General features: G+C 54.2%; 1 protein-coding gene across 3 annotated transcripts; it reads right to left on the reverse strand.

The window, feature by feature from the left end:
• Positions 1-54: 54 nt before the first annotated feature.
• Positions 55-18,786, reverse strand: VARS1 (valyl-tRNA synthetase 1). Of its 3 annotated transcripts, XR_004438632.1 has the most exons (31): positions 18,376-18,786; positions 17,661-18,080; positions 15,793-15,927; positions 15,567-15,702; positions 15,202-15,326; positions 15,025-15,112; positions 14,671-14,771; positions 14,410-14,537; positions 8,129-8,293; positions 7,804-7,885; positions 7,154-7,273; positions 6,953-7,061; positions 6,773-6,867; positions 5,649-5,739; positions 5,274-5,398; positions 5,083-5,186; positions 4,838-4,996; positions 4,644-4,734; positions 4,404-4,509; positions 4,248-4,318; positions 4,038-4,163; positions 3,577-3,681; positions 3,428-3,496; positions 3,263-3,341; positions 3,002-3,129; positions 2,545-2,700; positions 2,155-2,361; positions 1,972-2,083; positions 1,760-1,840; positions 1,515-1,670; positions 55-199 (listed from the first exon to the last, which is right to left on the reverse strand). XR_004438632.1 is itself a non-coding variant. In XM_033216660.1 (30 exons), the coding sequence occupies exons 2-30, from the start codon at positions 18,045-18,047 to the stop codon at positions 131-133; spliced, it is 3,792 nt and encodes a 1,263-aa protein (XP_033072551.1). In that variant the 5' UTR covers positions 18,048-18,080; positions 18,376-18,786; the 3' UTR covers positions 55-130. The 3 variants fall into 3 exon arrangements, 2 of the variants coding, with proteins under 2 accessions (XP_033072551.1, XP_033072550.1); XM_033216660.1 differs by having other exon boundaries at positions 1,515-1,840; positions 15,025-15,109; XM_033216659.1 differs by having other exon boundaries at positions 1,515-1,840.
• Positions 18,787-19,008: the final 222 nt, after the last annotated feature.

Genomic DNA, 19,008 nt, shown 5'->3' on the forward strand with positions numbered 1-19,008 from the left:
AGGCACCCAGCCCCTCTGCTCCCCTCTCTGCCCCCACCACAGATGACAAGAGGATTTTGTGGGAAAATATTTTATTGCTGCCATCCCCATGGTGAGCTGCTGGGTGTGAGCGGGGAAGCTAGGTGGTGGATCACAGCATCTTCTGGAATAGGGCGATGGCCTCATCCACCTTCCTGAGCTCTGCTTCCGTCTGTTGGAGCTGGAGTGGAACCAGGGGGTGGGTGAGGACCCACGTCCAAGCGAAGAGACCCCCAGACACCCAGGACAACAAAGTTGGAAAGATGAGCGAGGACCATGGAAGGTCAGTAGCTCGGAGGAGGCGTGAACCTGGCTGGCCTGGCTCCCCACCCATTTCCGCCAGCACCCACACCCACACCAGCACCTCTTGGGTCTTGCCTTTTTCCACAGAGTGGTCAGTCCCCAAGAACAAAGGAACCTCAGAGCCTACATGCTCCCCACGCAGTGTCCCCACGTAAGCAAGAGAGCACAGGGTCCCAGGCCAGTCACTTCATTTGTCAGATGATGATAGTATTACCCCCTCCCAGGGCTCTTGGGAGAACCAGGTGAGATGAACCAGGTCCACTCGAGGTTCTCTAGTTCTTGGCCTCTGTGACTGATTTTCTCCGTGTCTGTGCAGTTTACTCCACTACTCCTCTCTGGCGGAACCCAGGAGGCAGGGGACAAACGAGACTGGCCTTCCAGGGTCAGCCCGGTAGGCTTGAAAGTAAGTGGCGGGAGGTCCAGGGCTCCCGACTACATGTGGACCCCAAGCCTAGCTTCAGGCATGTGGGTTTCCACATTCCAGGCAGCTGGGTGGGGTATGAAGGGTCTGATTGGGAGACAGGATGCCTGATTCTAGGTCAGCCTCCATCTCCGACCTGTTGTGTGACCCTGGGCTGTGCCCAGCCCCCAGCTGCTCCCCATGTGTAAGGGAAGGGCATTCTATGGTCCCTGCTCAGAGCGCCTGGGCTCCATGCTTCCCAGTAGATTCCCCAGGTTTGGGTAGAGTCCAGCTTCCAGACCAGGATTGGTTTTTGTTTTGGATGCTTTTTTTTTTTTTTTTTTTTTGAGAGAGAGAGGGTCTTCTCTGTCTCTGTTGCCCAGGCTGGAGTGCAGTGGCATGATCTCAGCTCACCGCAGCCTTGACCTCTCAGGCTCAAGCAATCCACCCACCTTAGCCCCCCGAGTAGCTGGGACCCCAGGTGTGTGCCACTATGGCCAGCTAATTTTTCTATATTTGTTGTAGAGATGGGATTTCACCATGTTGGCTGGTCTCAAACCCCTGGGCTCAAGTGATCCACCCACCTCGGCCTCCCAAAGTTCTGGGATTACAGGTGTGAGGCACTGAACCAGGCTGTTTTGTTTTTTAAGGTTAGCGGGAATGAGAAGGAACAAAGAAATCTGTCACTGGTTACGATCAATTAGTCGTCAACACCACTGTACTCGGACCGCCCAGACCAGGGTTATGATGGAGGAGGTGGATGGTGTGGGAAATGCCCACTCACGCCACACACCTTGGCTTCATCTGCCTCCTGCACTTCGAGGGGCACCTTGACAGGGTAGCCTGAGGCGGCACGGCGTTCCCGCAGACGCTGGGCCTGCCGCTGGGCCTCAACTCGCTTGGCTTGCAGCTTGCCCAGCTCCCGCGCAGGGTCTACCAGCCCCTGCAGCTGCAGGTGGATGGAGCAGCGATCAGAGGCCAGAGCCACAGCACAACCCTGCGGGGCGGGAGCCCCCAGGGCCAGAACAGCCACCACACCTGCGCTGGACAGCGCCTGCACGTAGCCCGACACAGCCGATGCCAGGGCGCCCGTGGCCTCATCCGCCACTTCCAGGAAGCCTGCCAGAGAGGGAGAAAGGTGAGGCCTAGCTCCATGGAGACAGGAAACCAAGCAGTCACTGCTGGACACTGGGTGGCAGAGTGGGCTGAGGGGACAGTGGGATGGGGTGGACATGGGGCCTGAGGCTCACAGTCAGGCCGGATCCGGGTGAGGTTGTAGTCAGCCCGCAGGGAGCGCACAGCTCGTGTGATGCTTAGCGCCAGCTCAAGGGCAGCTTCTGCCTCAGGGTCCTTCCAGGAGCACTGTGGGGTGGAGAAGGGGGTGAGGGGGCCTGGAGGGCAGGTCAGACTCCCCTCTCCAGGCCATGCCATACCTCTGAGGGCTCTGGGTAGGGGGTAACACAGAGGCTAGGGGGAGCTTGCGGCATCCTCCGGGGCAGCCTCTGGAACAGCTCCTCCGTCACGAAGGGCATGAAGGGCGAGAGCAGCCGCAGGCCAACGTCCAGGCAGGTGTACAGGGTCTGGCGGGCACACTCGGCTGCCACCTGGTCTACCCCATTCAGTACAGGTTTCAGGCACTCCTAGGGGACGAGAGGTACAGGGCTCACGGTTGGAGGTCTAGCCTTGAGCCCTCACTGTGCATGTGAGGACTGGGAAGGGGATGGGTTGACTTAGGTCTCAAGGCCAACTCTGGCAAAACTAAGCCCAGGGCTCTGCTGCCCACCCGCCCCCACCATCCCCTGCCCCGCTCTGCTCCTTCTCACCAAGTAGACATCACAGAGCTCATAGAGCCAGAAGCTGTACTGGGCAGTGGTGGCGGCCGGGAAGTCGTAGGCCTGGAAGCCTTGATTGCTGAGCCTCACAGCCTCTGTCAGGCGGCTGCGGATCCAGCGGTCCACCAGGCTTTCATGACCTCCGGGCTTGGGGAGAGGGGGTGTATCAGCCAGCGGGCCGGGGGAGGGTGCCAGAACCCCATGGGGGCAGGAGTCATTGGCAAATCTTCACCCAGAGTCTGATGAGTCCAAAGCAACCACCTATGTGCCAGGATCTGGGAAGAAGTGACAGGCCCCAGCCCCCAGTGCCCCGGGCTTTCCCTTTAACTGTCTCTGTGTCTATCTGTCCCCCCGGCAACATGGAGGCCACTCTGGACAGGGGTGCAGCCTGTGTGGGCCCTGCTCAGTGATTCCTGTGCCCAGCCTTTGCTGCTCACCAGGTCCTTACCTGGGAGGTGGGTGAGGGCACAAAACCCTTCCCAAGGCCACGAAGGGCAAACTTGGTGGCATTCCAGAGCTTGTTGCAGAAGTGGCGGTAACCCAGTATCCGGTTCACATCCAGGTTGATGTCACGACCTGGGTCGGGGGTAAGATGTGAGTCCTCGTCATCCTCTTCCCAGCCCATGCCCACCAGAGGCTCAGGGTGGAGAAGAGGGATGGGCCTCACAGAAGGAGGGAGTGGCTGGGAGGGCAGCTTTGGGGGCCCTACCCTGGGATGTGTAGGCACATAATCCAAACCGGAGAGCATCGGTGCCACACTCGGGAATCCCCGCTGGGAAGTCAGCTTTCTACAGGAAAGAGGCAGAGGGAGGAGTGTCCTCAGCCAGCCCCATCCACGCTGTGCTCCTGCTCAGCCCAGCCCAACCCTCCATACCTGCCCTTCTTTGGCCTTCTCCACCTCGCTGGGATCCAGGTTGCTGTTCAGTAGCTGGTCGTGGAGGCCCTGAGGGTGGAGTGGAAGCAGTCAGGTGGCTGTGGCCACAGCCCCACGGCCCTTCCTGGCTGGCCCAGCACCCAGCCCACCTGCAGGGAGACTCCATAGATGACGTCCAGGGGATCGATGACATTGCCTAGAGATTTGCTCATCTTCCGGCCGTGAGCATCTCGCACGATGGCATGGAGGTAGACCTGAAGAGCAGGTGGGGAGGCCCATGAGACTCAGTCCTCTCCTTCCCTGGCCTCAGTGCCCCCACCAAGACTGTGTCTGGTCTATGCCACTGTGAACCTCATGTCCCACTGAGTGTCCCCATGAGTTCGTTCAGTGCCTTTACGTGAATCAGAAGCACTCCCTCCTCTGGGAAGACGAAGCCCTGGGCACAGGAATCACTGAGCAGGGCCCAGGCTGGATTTCAACCCCCACCAGCCCCTGGGTCAGGCCTGCCTACAGCTAACTCCATGCCCCAGCCACGCGGGGCCTGTGCTGCAGAACAGGACAGCAGGAGAGGAGGCTGGGGGTGATGGGAGGGTCTCAGCTGTCTCCGCACCTCTCTAAAGGGCAGCCTGCCCGTGAGCTTCAGGCCCAGCATGACCATCCGGGCCACCCAGAAGAAGAGGATGTCGTGACCGGTCTCCAGCAGTGTCCCAGGGTAGAACACACTCAGGTCTTCTGACTGAGGGCAGACCAGGGTGTGAAGGGGAGCCAACACCCACCCTCCAGTCCCCTGTCCCGCCAAGCCCTGGCCCCAGGAACACACCTGGTTGGGCCAGCCAAAAATGGATAAGGGGAAGAGGCCGGAGGAGAACCAGGTATCCAATACATCCTCATCTGAGAGAGGCCAAAGGTCAGAGGTCAGAGGGAGTGGAACTCTGCCCCCAACAACTCCCTCCAAACCCTCAAAGCCCCTCCTTGCCTTGCTGGAGACTGATCTTGTCAGGCGACACTCCGAACTCCTTGGCTGCCTTCTCCCGGGCCTCCGCCTCGTTGCGTCCACTCACCCAGTACCGCCCATCAGGGTCCTGCCACAGGTGCAGTGATTACCCAAGGGGGTGTGTCTGCTTCTGGCTCATCCTGCCCCTCCCCCCACCAAGGACCCAATAAACACAATGTTCCCCCAGGGTGTCCCAGCAGCTAGCTCTGGCCGTCTGCTCACCTCCCCAGGGGGCACTGCTGGGTCACTGACAGTGACAAAGTAGGCTGGGATGCGGTGGCCCCACCACAGCTGCCTGGAAATGCACCACTCCCTGCAAATGTCGGGGAGGGGAAATCAGGGAGGGCCTAGTGGAGCCTGGCCTGAGCCCTGCTCAGCCCTTGGCAAGCCCCTCCCACACTGAGGGCCCTACACACCGGATGTTGTCCATCCAGGCATGCCATGTGCGCTGATGGGCCTCAGGCAGGATGCGGAGGTCGCCCCGAGTCACAGCGGCGCTGGCAGCCTGGGCCATCTCCCCGCAGCGAACGTACCACTGCGGCCGCAGCAGAGGCTCTACCACGTCCTTCGACCGGCTGTGGGTACGCATAGGTGAGAAGGCCAGGCGGTAAAACCCTAAGGAGCCCTCCACCTTCCTCCCCTCTCAGGCCCCCACCCTCACTTGCAAAGTGGCACCACCATGGGGTTGTCCTCAACGCCACGGAACAGTCCCCGCTCCTTCAGCGCCACCAGCACCGCTTTCCTGGCCTCAAACCTGGGCAGGCCCTGGGTAGGAACGAGGCCTCATCATGGCGATGCCCAGCCACCCCTCCATCTCCCTGACCCAGGCACTCATGCTCCAGGCAGCCTCACCAGGAAAGGTGGAGGCACGTTGATGAGGGCCCCCCGGGAGTCCATGATGCTGATGGCCTCCAGCCCGTGCCGCTGCCCAACTTCATAGTCGTTTTGGTCATGTGCAGGAGTGATCTTCACAGCACCTGGGTGTACATGGGGATGCCTGGGTCATGAGGGACTCCACGGAGTTCCTTCCTACACTCACCTCTTTTGCAGAAGGATGTAGCTCCAAGACCACTCCTGGCCCCCACTTGTCTAATGCAGTCCCTTGAGAACCACCCCAAGCTCTGCCTATTTGGCTGAAGCTTATTTTCTTTTTCTCTGAGAGAAGATGGACAGCTAGGGTACAGCTCCAGTCTTTTCCTGTCCCCATAGGACCAGCCCTTTGCCTACCTGTGCCAAAATCCATGTCCACAAATTCATCGAAGACAATGGGAAGGCTCCGAGACAGGAATGGGTGGATCACGTTCTTCCCCTTCAGGTGCTGGGGCAGAAAAAGATACCAAAAAAGCATGAAGCGGGCCAGACGCCGTGATTCCCACCTGTAGTCCCAGAATTTTGGGAGGCTGAGGCAGGCAGATCACTTGAGGCCGGGAGCTGGAGTTCAGCCTGGCCAACATGGTGAAACCTTGTCTCTACTAAAACTACAAAACAACAACAACAACAACAACATTAGCCAGGTGTGGTGACGCATGCCTGTAATCTCAGCTACTCAAGAGGCTGAGGCATGAGTACTGCTTGAAACCCAGGAGGTGGAGGTTGCAATAAGCCAAGATGGCACCACTGTACTCTAGCCTGAGCGATAGAGAGACCCTCTCTCAAAAAAAAAAAAAAAATGCATGCAGGAGCCTGGTGCCATGGCTCACATCTGTAATCCCCACACTTTGGGAGGCTGGGGCAGGAGGCTTCCTTGAGGCCAGGAGTTCAAGATCAGCCTGATTAACAGAGCGAGACCTTGTCTCTATTTAACTTTTGTTTTTTTTTGAGATGGAGTCTCGCTGTGTCGCCAAGGCTGGAGTTCAGCGGAGTGATCTCGGGTCACTGCAACCTCCACATCCCAGGTTCAAGTGATTCTCCTGCCTCAGCCTCCTGAGTAGCTGGGATTACAGGCACCTGCCACCACAACCGGCTAATTTTTTGTATTTTTAGTAGAGATGGGGTTTCACTACGTTGGCCAGGCTGGTCTCAAACTCCTGACCTTATGATTCGCCTGCCTCAGCCTCCCAAAGCGCTAGGATTACAGGCAGGAGCCACCACGCCCAGTTATTTAACTTTTTAAAAATGCACGAAGGGCTGGGCCCAAGTCCTTCCTTTCCAGGGCCCTGACTATCCCAACACTTGAACTCCCCAAACAGCCCCCAATAGCTCTATCATCAGAGCTGGGAAAGACGCTGAAGACCAGTTTCTAACCCAGTTTCCTCTCCTCAGCCAGGGTCCTAAGTCCAACCCCTCCACCCCATAAGGATGGGAGCCCTTTTTGGCCAGGATTCCTTCCCTAACTGTGGACAGTCCCCCACCTGGTATCTGGTATCTTTGGGGTGCACAGCTACAGCCACATCTCCCAGCATTGTCTCGATCCGAGTTGTTGCCACCACCACCTCCTCGTCGCTGTCTGGGGTGACAGAAGGCCTTGTGGTCTTGGCCCTGGCCCCTTCCTGCCACTCCCAGCCCAGGCTCCTGGTGCCCCTGGCTCCTACCTGAGCCTTGGACCTTATAGGCAAAGGACACGAGGACCCCGAACTCCACCTTCTCCTTGTAGCCAGGCACGGAGAGCAGGGTGCGACCTGTCAGCTCCTTCTTATCCACCTGTAAAATGGGTATTTAGAGGCATGGCCCAGGGGCCAGGGCCAGGGCCAGGGTAGATTGGAGATGGAGACAGGCCAGGTTGGGGGGCGCACCTCAATGTCAGAGATGGCAGAGTTGAGGGTGCAGGACCAGTTAACGAGGCGGGTACTGCGATAGATGACACCTTCCTCGTGAAGCCGGACAAAGGCCTCTGTCACAGCTGCTGAGAGTTTCTGGGGTGGAGCAGGGAGAAGTCAGAGAGATGGGCCTTGTGCTGGAGGCCCAGGCAGACACCCAGGGCTCCAGCGAGGCCTGGCCCATACAGAGTCCCACTGGCCAGTACAAAGACCCCTCTGAGGGGAGTACTTTCCTTCTTTCCTTGAGGGGGAGAGGGGACTAAGGGAACACAAGAGCAGGCACCAAGTCTTGTGATGCTGCAGATGGCAACGAAGACACTCAGCTGGGGACAAGTACTGGTGCAGAGGACCCTGGGAGTTCAGGCTCCATGGGAGACGGGGTCCTGATCATGTGCCATCTGGAGGAATCTGGAGCTCCCAGAGCCAGGACAGGGAACATGAAGGACCACGATATGGAAAGGGCCGTGGTGAGGGGTGGGAAGTGGCATTTGCAGCTGAGCCCTCCATGCTGTTTTACGTGGGCCAGCTCCTGAGAGAGGGCTGCAGCACCTGTGCTCTCTCCTGTGGGGGTCCCACCCTGGGGAGACTCCTACTCCTGCCCCAGCTTTGAGACCCCTCCCACGCACAGGGTCCATGGTGAAACAGGCTCGATCCCAGTCCAAGGAGCTGCCGAGCTTCTTCAACTGGTGGTAAATCCGGTCACCTTTCCTGGAATAGACAGACAGGCTGAGGTCAGCACTCATGCCTGGGCTGGAGGGAGACATCAGGTGGCTGACTGGGCAGTGTGGAGATCACCTATCCCCCTGAAATTTACCTGGTCCCTAAAGCCAACTGACTCTGCCTCTGTGAGAGGGTCTGACCCTGTGGCCAGGGGTTATAGGTGACAGAGGTCCTCTGGATAGGGGACAGGGGGGCAGGGCTGTGATGCCCACAGGGATGCTGCATACTCACTCCTCCTTCCACTTCCAGACCTCCTGTAGAAAGGCCTCGCGGCCCAGCTGGTGCCGGCTCAGCCTCTGCTCACGCCATAGCTTCTTCTCCACCACCACCTGGGTAGCAATACCTGCATGGTCACAGCCAGGGTTCCATAGGGTGGTCTCCCCACGCATACGGTGCCTGTTGGGGGGCATGGAGGACCAGAGGGTGAGTCAGGCCAGTGGGGCCTGGCACCAAAGAAAGGAGAGGCTCCAAGCAAGGAGTCAATGGACTCTAAATAAAGAAGCAGGGAAGCCAGGCGCAGTGGCTCACGCCTGTAATCCCAGAACTTTGGGAGGCTGAGGTGGGCGGATCACCTGAGGTGGGGAGTTCGAGATCAGCCTGGCCAACATGGTAAAACCCTTCTCTACCAAAAATACAAAATTAGCTGGGCATGGTGGCATGCACCTGTAATCCCAGCACTTTGGGAGGCCGAGGTGGGTGGATCACCTGAGGTGGGGAGTTCAAGATAAGCCCCAGCCAACATGGTAAAACCCTGTCTCTGTTAAAAATACAAAGTTAGCTGGGCATGGTGGCATATGCCTGTAATCCCAGCTACTTGGGAGGCTGAGGCAGGAGAATTGCTTGAACCCGGGAAGCAGAGGTTGCAGCAAGCCAGGATCATGCCATTGCACTCCATCCTGGGCAACAGCGTGAGACTCCATCTCCAAAAAACAAACAAACAAAAAAAGAAAGAAGCAAGGGTGGAACCCTTGTGATTCTAAAGCTAGTCAAGGAGAAAAGATTTGCAAGAAGAGCCAAGGCAATATGGAAAAAGAACAAAGACAGGCCTGCGTGGTGGCTCACACCTGTAACCCCAGTACTTTGGGAGGCCAAGGCGAGTGGATCACTTGAGGACAGGAGTTCGAGACCAGCCTGACCAACATGGCGAAACCCTGTCTCTACCAAAAATACAAAAATTAGCCAGGCATGGTGGTGCATGCCTGTAATCCCAGCTACTTGGGAGGCTGAAGCATAAGAATCGCTTGAACCCGGGAGGTGGAGGTTGCAGTGAGCTGAGATTGGGCCACTGCACTCCAGCCTGGATGACAGAGTGAGCCTCTGTCTCAAGAAAAAAAAAAAAAAAAAAAGAACAAAGAGGAGGCTCCTGCCAAACAGGATAGCAAAAGTTCTACTTGTTAAAATAAATTACTAAATAGAAACAAAATAGTGCCTAGAAACAGATACAAGCAAATTTAGTATTTGTGAAAGGTGGCACTTCCTATCAGTAAAATAAGGATAAACTATTCAAAATATTTGTTTGGAACAACTAGCTAATTATTTGGAAAAAATCTTCCCCTTATCAATAGTCACAAAAAGAAACTTTAGATAGATTAAATAATTCAAGCCAGGCACAGTGGCTCAAGCCTATAACCCCAACACTTTGGGAGGCCAAGGTGGGAGGATTGCTTGAGCCCAGGAGTTGCAGACTAGCCTGGGCAACATGAGACCTAGTCTCTGCAAAAAAAAAAAAGCCAAGCATGGTGGTGTGTACCTTTGTTCCCAGCTGAGAGCCTCTGTCTCAAAAATAAAAATAAAGAAATAAATAAAAATAAAAAGTTGATATAACTCTATTCCATTAAAGTAAGGGAGTATCTCACATTTTATTTAAACCATGTTCACTGGAAAAAAATGTGGCTACCTTAAGAGTTTTATAAGAAAAAAAAAGAGTTTTATAAGAAGTATGTGGCCAGGCGCGGTGGCTCATGCCTGTAATCCCAGCACTTTGGGAGGCCGAGGCAGGCGGATCACTTCAAGTTAGGAGGTTGAGACCAGTTTGGCCAACATGGCAAAACTCTCTCTAATAAAAATGCAAAAAAATTAGCTGGGCGTGGTGGTGCACGCCTGTAGTGCCAGCTACTCAGGAGACTAAGACACGAGAATTGCTTGAACCCGAGTGGTGGAGGTTGCAGTGAGACAACATCGAGTCACTGCACTCCAGTCTGGGTGACAGAATGAGACTCTGTCTCATTTAAAAAACAACAAAGGCCGGGCGCGGTGGCTCAAGCCTGTAATCCCAGCACTTTGGGAGGCCGAGACGGGCAGATCACGAGGTCAGGAGATCGAGACCATCCTGGCTAACATGGTGAAACCCCGTCTCTACTAAAAATACAAAAAACTAGCCGGGCGAGGTGGTGGGCGCCTGTAGTCCCAGCTACTCGGGAGGCTGAGGCAGGAGAATGGCATAAACCCGGGAGGCGGAGCTTGTGGTGAGCTGAGATCCGGCCATTGCACTCCAGCCCGGGCGACAAAACGAGACTCTGTCTCAAAAAAAAAAAAAAAAAAAAATTGAAAACCAGGGCTGGACGTGGTGGCTCATGCCTATAATCCTAGCACTTTGGGAGGCTGAGGCGGGCAGATCACAAGATCAGGAGATCAAGACCATCCTGGCTAACACGGTGAAACCCCATCTCTACTAAAAATAAAAAAAAAAATTAGTCAGGCGTGGTGGCGGGCGCCTGTAGTCCCAGTTACTCAGGAGGCTGAGGAAGGAGAATGGTGTGAACCCGGAAGGCGGAGCTTGCAGTGAGCCGAGATCGCGCCACTGCACTCCAGCCTGGGTGACAGAGCGAGACTCCATTTCCAAAAAAAAAAAAAAAAATTGAAAAATTGAAAAATGAAACACAAACACAAACACAAACAACTTGGCCATTGTATGTTATGTGTATTTAACAGAACTGTTGGCTGGGCAAGGTGGCTCATGCCTGTCATCCCAGCACTTTGGGAGGCCGAAGCAGGTGGATCACAAGGTCAGGAGTTCGAGACCAGCCTGACCAACATGGTGAAACCCTGTCTCTACTAAAAATAGAAAAATTAGCTGGGCATGGTGGCGGGCACCTGTAATTCCAGATACTCAGAAGGCTGAGGCAGGAGAATCGCTCGAACCCAGGAGGCATAGGTTGCAGTAAACATGCACCACTGCACTCCAGCCTGGGCAACAGAGTGAGACTCCGACTCAAAAAAAAAAAAAAAAGAAAACAGGCCAGGCGCCGTGGCTCACGTGTGTAATCCCAGCACTTTGTGAGGCCGAGGCGGGCAGATCACGAGGTCAGGAGATCGAGACTATCCTGGCTAACACGGTGAAACCCTGTCTCTACTAAAAAAAAAGAATACAAAAAATTAGCTAGGCATGGTGGCTGGCACTTGTAGTCCCAGCTACTCTGGAGGCTGAGGCAGGAGAATGGCACGAACCCAGGAGGCGGAGCTTGCAGTGAGCCGAGATGGTACCACTGCACCCACCTGGGCGACTGCCTCAAAAAAAAAAATAATAAAAATAAAAAAATAAAACAATTAACTGTTTTCCCAGCTCTCAGTTACTTGCAAAATGCATAAACATTACATCCTCAGTGCTCAGTGCAGGGGGGGCACATAGTTGGGCCCAGTAAATATCTTTTGACCACATTAATTTAGTACCTAAGACATCTGAAAAAATTCTCAAAATTTAAATATAATAAACCCTGGTTTCCAAAAATGGTAAAGTTATTTTAAAACACTTTTTAAAAAGATTTGTCACCTATAATATTACTTTGTATTTATTACTAATTAAAATATTAACAGTGAAAACAAATAGTAACAGAAAACAGGAGAAACATTTACAATAACAGGAAAACTACCACACAATAATAAAACAGGAACATTTACAATATATAACAAAAAAATCAATACCCAGAACAGGTAAAGAATTCTCAAAAAAAATTAAAAAGAAAAACAACAAAGAATCAATAGAAAAACAGGCAAAAGATAGATACAGACAATTCACATAAGGGTAAACCTGACTGGCCAAGAAACATGGAAATAGGTACAATTTCAATAGTAATCAGAAAAGTACAAAGGACAGTAACAGAGGTATCATTTTTTTGCCCATCAGATTGGCAAAACTAATTAGGCAACCCTAATGCTCAGGCTTGGAAGGGGTGGGGAAATGAATTCTCTCACAGCAATTCCTGGAGGTATCAATCAGCAAAGCCATTCTGCAGGGCAACTTGGCAGCTTCTGTGCATACTTAATATAGGTGTGCCCTGCCGACCTAGCAGTTTCACTTCTTGATAGCTACACCAGCGAAACCCTTCCACACATGCTTGAGCAAGCATGCACAGCAGGGGTATCCAATCTTTTGGCTTCCCTAGGCCACATGGAAGAACTGTCTTGGGCCACACATAAAATACACTAACACTGGCCGGGCGTGGTGGTTCACGCCTGTAATCCCAGCACTTTGGGAGGCCAAGGCGGGCGGATCACGAGGTCAGGAGATCGAGACCATCCTGGCTAACATGGGGAAACCCTGTCTCTAGTAAAAATTAAAAAAAAAAATTAGCTGAGTGTTGTGGCTGGTGCCTGTAGTCCCAGCTACTCAGGAGGATGAGGCAGGAGAATGGCGTTAATCTGGGAGGCGGAGCTTGGAGCTTGCAGTGAGCCCAGATTGCGCCACTGCACTCCAGCCTGGGCAACAGAGTGAGACTCGTCTCAAAAAAAATAAAAAATAAAAATAAATAAATAAAAATACACTAACACTAACGATAGCTGATAAGCTTAAAACACACACACACACACACACACAAAATCTTAAATGTTTAAAGAAAGTTTACAAATTTGTGTTAAGCTGCATTCAAAGCCTTCCTGGGCCACAAGTGGCCCACAGGCCGCAGGTTGGACAAGCTTGATATACAGGGATGTGCATTAGAGTAAGGTTTTCAACAACAACAACAACAACAAAAGAAAAAACCAGAAAGAACCATTAATTAAAAAGTGACTCCAGGCCGGGCGCGGTGGCTCAAGCCTGTAATCCCAGCACTTTGGGAGGCCGAGACGGGCGGATCACGAGGTCAGGAGATCGAGACCATCCTGGCTAACACGGTGAAACCCCGTCTCTACTAAAAAATACAAAAAAAAACTAGCCAGGCGAGGTGGCAGGCACCTGTAGTCCCAGCTACTCCGGAGGCTGAGGCAGCAGAAAGGCGTAAACCCAGGAGGCGGAGCTTGCAGTGAGCTGAGATCCGGCCACTGCACTCCAGCCCAGGCAACAGAGTGAGACTCCGTCTCAAAAAAAAAAAAAAAAAAAGATCTCCAAATCTCCAAGAGAAAGTGTTAAGTGTAAGAAGAAAGCTAGAGCATAACACATGTAATGTGAACCCTTTATGTTAAAATATAGAAAAGACTCACCCAAAAGGAGAACTATAAATTTCTTTGGGTACATGTATATGTAAGTAAATAGGAAAGATCTGGAAAGATACACATCAAAGTGATAACAATGGCTAAATCTTGGGAGGAAGTAGGTGTGAGGGGGTGGTCAAGGGGATTTGAAAATTTAAATTTCTTATAAGAATATATTCATAGGCCGGGCACAGTGGCTCAAGCCTGTAATCCCAGCACTTTGGGAGGCCGAGGCGGGCAGATCACGAGGTCAGGAGATCGAGACCATCCTGGCCTATACGGTGAAACCCCGTCTCTGCTAAAGAATACAAAAAACCGCCGGGTGAGGTGGCGGGCACCTGTAGTCCCAGCTCCTGGGGAGGCTGAGGCAGGAGAATGGCGTAAACCCAGGAGGCGGAGCTTGCAATGAGCTGAGATCCGGTCACTGCACTCCAACCTGGGCGACAGAGCGAGACTCCATCTCAAAAATATATATATATATATTCATATATTTTGGTTAGTTGCGGTGGCAGATTCCTGTAATCCCAGCTACTTGGGAGGCTGAGGCAGGAGAATCACTTGAACCCAGGAGGCGGAGGTTGCCATGAGCCAAGATGGTGTCACTGCACTCTAGCCTGGGCAACAGAACAAGACTCTGTCTCCAAAAAAAAAAAAAATATATATATATATATATATATATATTCATATATTTTTAATTAAAATCAAAATAATGTTATTGTTACTAGAAAAAGAAGGGATAGGCTGGGTGTGGTGCCTCACACCTATAATTCCAGCACCCTGGGAGGCTGAGGCAGGAGAATCACTTGATTGGAGACCAGACTGAGCAACAAAGCAAAAACCCATCTTTACAAAAATTTAAATTAAATTGAATTAAAATTAAATAAAGAAAGGAGAGAAGAGAGTCTGCAAGTGGCGGTGTTGCATGGGAGTACTGGACTAGGAGAGGAAGCTAAATGATCAGATGGGAATGACAGAGAGAAGTGTAGCGCCTCTGGGGGCAGAGGTGAGCACCAACCCAGAAGGAGAGAGGCTGGGGGGCTGTCAGCCAAGAGGAGAGAGCCAGATGAGGCAGAGGGAACCAGAGGGAGGTGCGGATAGGAGCTCACCATCGAGTCAGGGAGTCCTGGATGGCGTTGGTGAGCGCATGGCCCAGGTGCAGGGAGCCTGTCACGTTGGGGGGTGGGATGCACATCATGAAGACACCTCGGGGATTTGCTGCTGACACATTAGGACGCTGATGGTAGAGAAGGATGGCACATGTTTAAGGCCTCAGGTCACCTCTCCCAGCCCCTCCCAGACAACACGTCCTTCAGTCCTGCCCTTCCCCACCCCACCTACTCTGGGCCTGGGCAGCAGTGCCCACTCACCCCATACTCTGGCTTGAAGAAGCCCTGCTGCTCCCACCAGGGGTACCAGGCAGCCTCCACATACCGAGGGCTGTAGGAGTCGGGCATGGGGCCACTGACATCTAGGGGAGAGGAACGGAGGGCTCAGTGCCGTGGCTGAGAGCACCAGGAAGGAGACATGCTAGCAGAGAGGGATCAGGATTTCCCTCTCTGGATGTCGCTTACATCACAGGACAAGCATTTGAGGGGCCTAGGGGCAGGGGAGGGGGTCTGCAAATCCTCACCAAACAAAGTGGTGAGAGCAAGAACAGAGCAAGATAGGGTGAAAACTTGGAAGGGGCTGCTGAGGGGTGAGCCCCTTCCCACTCCTGGTACCTTTCTTTTCCCCGGGTGGGGTGGGGAGGTCATAGGTAATGACCCCAGGATCCCGTTTCTCCCTCTTCTCTGGTTTTGGTTTCTTCTGCTTGGGAGGGAGAAGACATAGGCCGAGGCATCAGCTACCCCATCACTGCACGCATCAACTTTCCTTCCAGCTCCACCCTCGCCTCTCACCTCCCCTGCAGGTGGCTGCTGCTGTTGGATCTTCTGCTTCTGTTGGAATTTCTCTAGCTTCTCCCGTTTCTTTGCCTCTTTCTTGAGCTGAGCAGCTGTCTTAGGGAGGGCAGGAGCCTCGGGGCCTAGAGAGAGGCACAGAAATTCAGACTCAGTCGGCTGGGGACCCTCTGGGACGGCACTACTAGGTTTCAGATGGGCTATTTCAGATGCCCGAGGTCTCGCCCATGCTGACCTCCCCCCTCCCCCTCCTCTCCCGTAGGACCCTGCCCCAGTGATTCTGCCATTTCTAAGAAAAAAAGAAAGTGAGTTGCATGGAAGGCCCCAGGGAAGCCCGTATCCTCCAACTCCTCGCCCTGCCTCACCTGGCTGAGAGAGAGGCCTGGCCCCTGAGTATAGAACTACTTCTCCCAGCACAGCTCGGAATTCTGGCTGCTGGACACACGTGACAAACCAGCGAGTCACATTATTCCAGATCCGGCGGGCAGGTGGGTCTAGGACCTGGAACAGGAAATAAGTGACTAGTCTCAGTCACCCTACAGTGAGGTCTGAGGGGAGCAGTCTTGTTCTTCCCCAGGCCTGGTGACTCACGTATCGGAAAGGCAGCAGCAAGGCTGTGACAGCCGCCAGGTCAGCCAGAGTGGGGGCCTCCCCGGCCAAGTAGGTGTGCAGCCGAAGCCACTCCTCCAAGGGGCTCAGAGCCCTGCCCAGGGCCCCCAGCACAGCCTGGCAGGAAGGGGGACAGGTGTGAGACAAGGTTTGGCCCGCCTCCATCTCCCACCACAACCCTCCTTTTGGCCTCCCTCCACCCCACTCCAACAAATCGCCACCTCTGAGTCCCATTTCTTCACTCAAATAGTCATAATAAAAATACTTCTGACTCATCCAGCAAATGAAACTCAATACTTATGTGTTAGATGCAATATGTTAAGCATAGAAGTAAAGATTATATGAGGCAACTCAGTAAGTGCCAGGTCCAGGACATCAATAAATATTTATTAAGTACTTCTCCAGGGAATGAGAGGACAACACGAACAGATGGACAGAGCCCTGACCTGGTTGAGTTAACGTTCTTGTAAGGGAACAACAAAATGAGCAAATATAAAATGCAGTGCTTGGGCCGGGCCCGGTGGCTCACGCCTGTAATCCCAGCACTTTGGGAGGCCGAGGCGGGGGGATCATGAGGTCAGGAGATCGAGACCATCCTCGCTAACAGGGAGAAACCTTGCCTCTACTAAAAATGCAAAAAAATCGGCCAGGCGTGGTGGCAGGCACCTGTAGTCCCAGCTACTAGGGAGGCTGAGGCAGGAGAATGGCGTGAACCCGGGAGGGGAAGCTTGCATTGAGCTGAGATCACGCCACTGTACTCCAGCCTGGGCAACAGAGCGAGACTCCGTCTCAAAAAAAAAAAAAACCATGCCATATTTTTCTTAACTCCTATGAAGAAAAATAAAGCAGAATGAGGGGAACAGGGGCCAGGTGCTGTGGCTCACGCCTGTAATCTCAGCACTTTGGGAGGCCGAGGCGAGCAGACAATCTGAGGTTAGGAGTTCAAGACCCTGGTCAACATGACAAAACCCCATCTCCACTAAAAACACAAAAAATTAGCCGGGCGAGGTGGCAAGCGCCTGTAATCCCAGCTACTCAGAACGCTGAGGCAGGAGAATCGCCTGAGCAGTGAGCTGGGATCGCACCATGGCACTCCAGCCTGGGCAACAGAAGGAGACTCAGTCAAAAAAAAAAAAAAAAGAAAAGAAAAGAAAAGAAAAAAATGAGGGGAACAGGGAATTCCAGGAGAGAGGGACTCTATTTTATTTGTTTGTTTGGACAGACATTCTGAATGCAAGGACTCTATAGGGTGATCACAACATGAGGGAGCAAGTCAGGGTCTGTCACATTCATTCATCCATTCAATAAAGACTAATTTCCTATCATGTGCTCAACACCATGCAAGGAGGCGGAGTTGAAAGTACACCAAGGCTCAGGTCTCCTTTGGAAGGACTGATAGTTACAATCTGGCAGGGTTCTCTCTCCTCTCACTTCCCTTCCTCATTTCATTTCTCTTTTATCTCCTCTCAGCAATTGTCATATCTCCCTCACCCAGCCTTTTCCTACAATTCAAATAACTTCTATTCTCATCAATTTCAGACTCATCAAACTTTTACTAAGAGACTTTAAAAGTGCCGGGCACTAAACTATGTGCTCTGCGCACATCTTTTAATCCTATTAACGCAGTGAGGCAAGCATTACATCAACTTGCCTGTGTGTTCATAGGCATAGGACGACCAAGACACAGCGGGTTTATGAAGCGTGCCCAGGGTTACCATACCAGTTGGCAATCTGGGATTTGATCACTCTTTTCCCACATGTGATGTGCTACCTTCTTATCTCACTGTCCATTCCAGTCCTCGCTTCCCTCCTCTGAATTTCTCCCCTCCCACTCTGTATAACCCCCTCACCTCGGGGTCCTGGGCCGAGCTTCGGAGTCCCAGGGCCGGCAGCGTTGCTCCACAGGCAGCTGGTATTAACTCTGTGTCGGCGTAACTGACCCACTGTTGGACGAGGACAGCAGCCCGGCTGCCCCCTGGGCCTCCCAGGCCTGCTGGCCACAGCAGCTGAGACACAGCCGTGGCCCCCCACACCCAGAGTCCACCGGGCCCCTGCTCCAGGGCCGGCAGGCGGGGTGGGGGAAAGGGAGTCCTGCTAGTCGGGGGCGGCTGGAGACAGATGCGGGGGTGGGCTCCTCCCCATCCGGGACCCTCCCCAGCCTCCCCATAGCGAGCGGCTATGAGGGCTCGGAGGCTGGGGAAGGCATCTGGGTGAGGAGAGACGTAGAGGATGGACATAGTTATGAGAGGGTCCGAACGAAGTAGAAAAACCTAAGGAGAAAGAGAGACAGGGGATGACTGAGGGATCCAGGTGGGTCCTATGTTTGAGTAGAGAGGGGACCCTCACGGGAGCTTCTCCGCCGCAGACACCCGAGTCCCCCAGGACTGAGGGTCTGACCAGGCAGGCTGTCAGGAGCCAAGGACCTGGCTCTCAGAGGGGCAGTGACAGTAGGGAGCTCCTGGGGAAGAGGGACTATCCATGATCGCGAGGCTTCGGGGAGTGTGGAAGGCTCTCAGGAGCCGGTCGGCGTCTGGTTGGACGCGGGTTCGAGCCGCGTGTACGTACTGGAGGGAGATGGTAAGACTGGGCCGGGAATCCACCTCACAGCCAGGCGCCGGCCGCGGCTGGACCGGCCGGGCGGCCGGGGCGGAGGAGTCGAGCGGGCAGAGACGGTGGGCGGCTCTCCAGGTGACCCTAGTTGCCTGAGATCGCCGCCCCGGCAGCCGGCGCCCACGTGTTCCCCCCTTTGTGACAGGGAGAGTTTCCGGGCCTGCGGGTCCTGGCGGGGGCGGCCGTGCCCCGCCTGCGTGTACGCGCACCACCGTGTCCGACACTGCCCCGGGGGCCGCACCGCCCGCCGCCAGCCGCCTGCCGCTCTCACGAGGAACAGCGCGGGGCGCGGGGAGCTGGGCGCGGACTCAGGACGAGAGGACGCCCCCAGGCACCGCGCTCCCGTCAGGCGCCGCCACGGACACCTTGTGCGGGTCCTCGGGCCGGGTGGCGAGGGCGGCGCCCAGCGGGCAGCTAGGGAACTGGCCCAAGAGGGTCAGCCGGCCCTGCCGGTGGAGGGCGTTCCCCACCCGGTATCGGTGAAGAGCCCAGGAGGGAGCAGCCTGATGAGGACCGAAGGGGAGGTCCATTTGCCCAGGCCCTGGCGTCCAGCCTCCTCTTTGAGCCTCATCTCCTCACGTATGAAAA

Source organism: Trachypithecus francoisi, unplaced genomic scaffold, assembly GCF_009764315.1.
Source record: "Trachypithecus francoisi isolate TF-2019V2 unplaced genomic scaffold, Tfra_2.0 Lachesis_group10, whole genome shotgun sequence".
NCBI classification, from domain to species: Eukaryota; Metazoa; Chordata; class Mammalia; order Primates; family Cercopithecidae; genus Trachypithecus; species Trachypithecus francoisi.